The 5,138-nt window shown below is 34.0% G+C and overlaps 1 protein-coding gene across 1 annotated transcript; it reads right to left on the minus strand.

The window, feature by feature from the left end:
- Nucleotides 1–441: 441 nt before the first annotated feature.
- Nucleotides 442–4,666, minus strand: LOAG_12323 (hypothetical protein; the record flags this gene model as incomplete). Its single annotated transcript, XM_003147837.1, has 11 exons — nucleotides 442–579; nucleotides 720–976; nucleotides 1,220–1,352; nucleotides 1,426–1,670; nucleotides 1,880–2,059; nucleotides 3,137–3,306; nucleotides 3,415–3,556; nucleotides 3,676–3,858; nucleotides 3,952–4,035; nucleotides 4,264–4,480; nucleotides 4,574–4,666. The coding sequence occupies 11 exons, from the start codon at nucleotides 4,664–4,666 to the stop codon at nucleotides 442–444; spliced, it is 1,842 nt and encodes a 613-aa protein (XP_003147885.1).
- Nucleotides 4,667–5,138: the final 472 nt, after the last annotated feature.

Below are 5,138 nucleotides of genomic sequence, written 5' to 3' on the forward strand. Positions count from 1 at the left end.
CCAAAATTATTCAAAAGAATGAAGCAAGCAAATCGACGGGTAATGATCGAATGGAAAGAAAACAGGATACAATTAAATTATGACAATCACATGATTTTAATCATTACTAGGTGTGCTCAACAATGAATTAGTTAGAAATAAAATTATAATTGCATGAAATACGATAGATAAAAGATTTTTAAATAAGAAAGACCCATTCAGAATCTTTGTGCAAATGCGACTAGCAACAGAAAACATGACTTCTAGCTTCTATAATGGCTTAAGACCATTTTACCATTATCGCAGAAGTGCAAACAATACAAAGTAAAAGAAAAAGGTAAAAAAGATGTAAAAAAAAATACAAAAAAGTAAAATAAAATACAAAAACGCGATCAGTACAAAGCCTATATCCAATCAATATTTATTATAATTCAGCATTGCAGTTTGTTCTTGTCACATGATTTAATTAATATTGTCGACACTCATATTTCTTACATCATCAACAAACTTTTTGAATTCTCGAACAGCCATTAAGAAGTCATGTCGAGAGGTGGCATTAAAAATATCCTGGACAAGTGGCGCAAAAATTTTGTCACATCTCTGCAAAAGATTGCATGCTGATGAATGGAACGATGAAGGAAAAGGAAAATACGGTAATATTACTCAGATCTGTCCTGATCTGTCCACTGACGCAATTACGCATCACACTATCAGGATTTAGTGTCAATTAATAGTCTTACCTTCAGTTTTTCCTCTCTAATAGCCGCAATCGCACGCTGAATACGTGGTGGTCGAACCCATTTTACTTCATTTATTGAAATATCGTTTGGTAATTTTCCTTGAAGCAGTATCTCTGGTGGTTGTAGAAGTACGATCATAACATCTCGTAGTTGCACGTCCGACCATTCTAATAAGCGATAATCAGCGCCATATACTCCAAAGACAAACGGTAAGTACACTTTCTGTGGCAGACATCGTCCACAGTTAATGATATAAGCTAAATTGGACTCTAATTAAAGTGGCCAGAAAAAAAAAGGAATTCCGTATATAATGAATGTTTAGATATGAGATTCCTCAATGATAGATGACGCAAAAACACAATCTAATCGTAGATATTTTTACGACTGTCCGCCAACTGAAATTAATGTCTTCAGTTATTTCATTTCAGAAATCATAAACAGCTCAAATGGCATCAAATGAACATCACGGGGAATATACGCTTATGAGGCGGAAGACGAACCGTTCATAATCAAATATTCTATGCGTTGAAATCGATCCAATAACTGAGCTGCGAATATTTGCCTCAGAACAGAACCTATCGGTAGTAAATTCTGTTGTGACATTTGCTGTATTTCATCATCCTGTTCTGTCATCTGAAAATGTCACCTTTTCTAATGTTTTTTCATCCTTCGTAGACTTTTTTCAAGTATAAAGTTGTATGCTTACTTCTGCGGAACGAGTAACTGGCACAAATGTTGAGTTTTCTTGTGATGAAACATGAAGAGCGGAATTTCCTGAGGATGAAACAACCAAAGTGGAGTTTTCTTGGGATGAATTAGCAATAGTGAGATGATTTTCTGAGGTTAAAATGAAAGGGGCAAAATTGTTTTCCGTAACTTCGCGAGCATTTGTATGTTCATTTACATCTGGTGCTGTTTCTCCAATGTATTCATATCCCAATGTTGTTTCGCCTAAAATAGCATAATGATATTACCGTATCATTTGTTGACATCTAACAGAATATGTTGAAAAGAACCAATAGAAGAACTTGCCTGTTTCTCCTGTCTTTTCTTCTTTCAGAACCTTCAATGCGGAACCACCTGTAATTTCTATAATTGACAATGGCGTAATTTCAGTGACAGATAAAGGATAGATTCAATCGGAAAACCCATGAACTCACCAGTTACGTTTCGTCTTCTTTTGTTTATGACACGTAAGTAGTCTTCTTCAGTATTGTCATGATTGTGCTCTCCGTGAAATGATGAAATTCGAAGACAACCATTTGTTGTGTCAGCATTCAAACGAAATCTGGCTTTGCAACCCAATGAAAGATAACTTCGATTTGGACGTTGACCGATACCTGAAGGACTGAATTGTGGAATTTTTGCTTTACTCTTACAAGACATGTCTAATATTTGATTAAAGTTGTGACAAGTGTCGCGTGAATCTTTTTGTTTTACTTATAGTGCGCTAGCAAATTTAGTGACAAGGAGCCACTAACTCTTTGACTGAAACATATGTGGAGTAGCAAGCTACAAGTCTTCCTAGTCAATTTCTTCGATGACTATTGCACTTGTCATAGACGGCGTATTTTGACGTGTGAAGTATACATTGGTACGATTGTATTTGTATAGGTAATGAAATTAAATATATAAAACACAAACAATTACTTTCAACAAGGAATTATTTTATTGTTAAAAGTAATTGTTTGTGTGTTGAATGAGAGATTTTCAACTTTGTGATCAGTAACTGCTACAATTTTATGCAAATGCTGTAACAGTGGACAGCAACTTGGCTTTGGTTCGATATGAAGTATTAGTAATTTTGGCTTACTTTCGACACTTGATAAGTTATTGGAGATTTTTTTTTGTGACTTGATAATTATTTTTTTTACTCAAATAAACAGTGCATCTTAGAGTATGTGTTATGGACGTGATTGTCATTTATTGATCATTTTATGGCTTTAAAAATACTGGATGGTTGGATCTCTGGAAATTACCCATTTCAACCAAAAGCTTAACACCTAATTTTTTCGGAATATTTTAGTGAATGAATTTAGAATTTTATTAAGTTTCTCATTCCTCCTCATTAAAGCATTTCAAACTCGAACTTGTTGAAGAAAATTTGACGCATTTTAACATTCCACAACTTCCAACTTCAATGCTCATTTAATTTTTTTAAAAAATTAGTCGACAATCAGTTGACTATTGCAACTATCCATGACATATGATGTTATTGCTATGTGTAAAAATTAGTGATGACATTATTAAAAGGTGTTAAGCTGTCTTGAAGAGTATAATACTAAGACATGCATATGTTATCATTTCAATGTAAGATATCAGAACCCAAGCAAATGACTGAATTCATAGTGTGAAATGTAGTTTTCGTTTTTGAGAAGTTATTACGGAGAATGAAGGAAAAAAAGTCAAACAATTACCTCTTCTACGTGGAATACCATAATGTGCACAGTGAAACACTACATACTTATATTTAAAGCGATCGATCATTCGTCCTTCGCCATCCCGGAGAATCTCGGAACTAGCTGTTCTATACGGATAATTCCCTGTCCTCTTGTAAGCTTCAAAACATTCTTGGAATTGCTCATAACTGGAAAGAAAGCAATGAATCATATTGATGACGATACTAGTATTGCAATGTCTTTTTTTCTGGCATTACCATTAGAGTTATATGTTTATTATAAAAGTAAGCAAAAACCTTGAAAATGTGGATCCTTCATAAATAAATGAAGAATTGTGCCAAAGTTTTTTTTGCTCGGCTGGTGTAAATGTCGAGAATGGTCTATTGTCGTAGTTTGTTGATTTTGATTCGGTACGCTTTCGTTTAACACTTGATGAAGCTGAAGTAATGATTTCAAATCTTTGAATCTAATTGAAGAGGATAGGAAACGGAAAGATGGAAAGTACTACAAGCAGATTATCAAATCCTCACCATTTCCGGAATTGTTGACCTCCTTACCGTTTCGTTTCCTGGACCTTTCCTTACAATGCTGTTCACCTGATATCACCTGATCAGGCTGCTTGTCCAATAGATTACCTTGTCCATTTCTGTTACTTAAATCAACAGGCTCTTCTTCGGTTTCATGAAAGAATAGTTGCACAGTATTTTCCGTTTTACTCCCACTTTGCTCGATGTCGTTTTCTAAATGTACTCTCTCTTGCAAAGAATGTACATCTTTCTAAAAAAATTTGCATTTGCCTGAAAAATGCTTCTAAAAAAGTATCGATTGCTTACGGATAATACGCCTAATGTAATTTGTCTTCCGTTTATTTCGACCCGATCCGTTTCCAACTGCCACCGTACCGAATTCTTCATTCACTGGAAATATGTCAATTTTCTGAGTGTTAAATTCAAGGTATCGAAATTGATAATGTGATTTTGTGATATTACAAAATTTCATTCATGTTTCGATTCGTTCCACCGGATTTTTTTTACTCCGCTAAAATTCGTTACCGTAACTAACTGGCGTCTTCCCTACCGTAATCAACTGCCGCCTTCCTATTTAGATATATTCCCATAACAGCAATTGCTACAAAAAAAACGTACCCTTACAAGTATTATTGCCTCTGGCGGAAATTTTCATTTCATTTTCAGTTCGTTTCATCAACGCCTTTGCAACAGCTTCTATCGCACTTCCACCTCTCATCTTTTTCCTTCTCATTTGTCCAGCAGTTTGCAGTTCTGTAGTTGCAGTAGGCGATTCAGCTTGCATCCACATGTTGCCTTCATTAGCTACCTTCTTCACATCCACAAATGTTGCATTCTGCAAATTCAATTCATGTACATTACTATATTATCTCACCTCAATCCTTGTCATATATGTTTAGGATGGACTTGAATATTTATTGATATTTACCTCGATATGAACACTTCCGGCTTCAATTGCACACTGCGAGGTTGTGCTTGGGAATTGTTCGTGCACTTCAACTTTACGTTTCGATGATGTCATTTTAAGCTCAAATAAAATTATGAGATTTTTTACTAATTTAACAATTTAAATTAACTTAATATATGTTTTAACGGACGCGTGAAAATTCTATACGGATTAAAGGATAGCTGCAGAAAACGACGGTTATAGTAACAATAATAGTAATTGATTTATCTTATTCCTTTCCCGAGAAAATCCCTTCTAGAATCTCACCATCGGTTTCATTATCAGAAGTTCATTGCTAGACATCTTCAGAAGGCTGATATTTATTTTAATAAAAAGGGAATAAAAAGCGACTAAATAAATGAATAAAATAGAATCAAACAATTTCAAATTGTTGAATTAACCTTTGAAATTCAAACAATTTATTGTTTAATGAATTTAACACAATTTGCTGCAGTTCTTTTGAATCATAACTTAGTTTTTATAAGAAATATTATTCCGACAAAAATAATGGAAGTTAATTTACATGAAATTTATGAAAATCGATTTA

This window comes from Loa loa (genome assembly GCF_000183805.2).
Source record: "Loa loa unplaced genomic scaffold supercont3.623, whole genome shotgun sequence".
Taxonomy (NCBI): Eukaryota; Metazoa; Nematoda; class Chromadorea; order Rhabditida; family Onchocercidae; genus Loa; species Loa loa.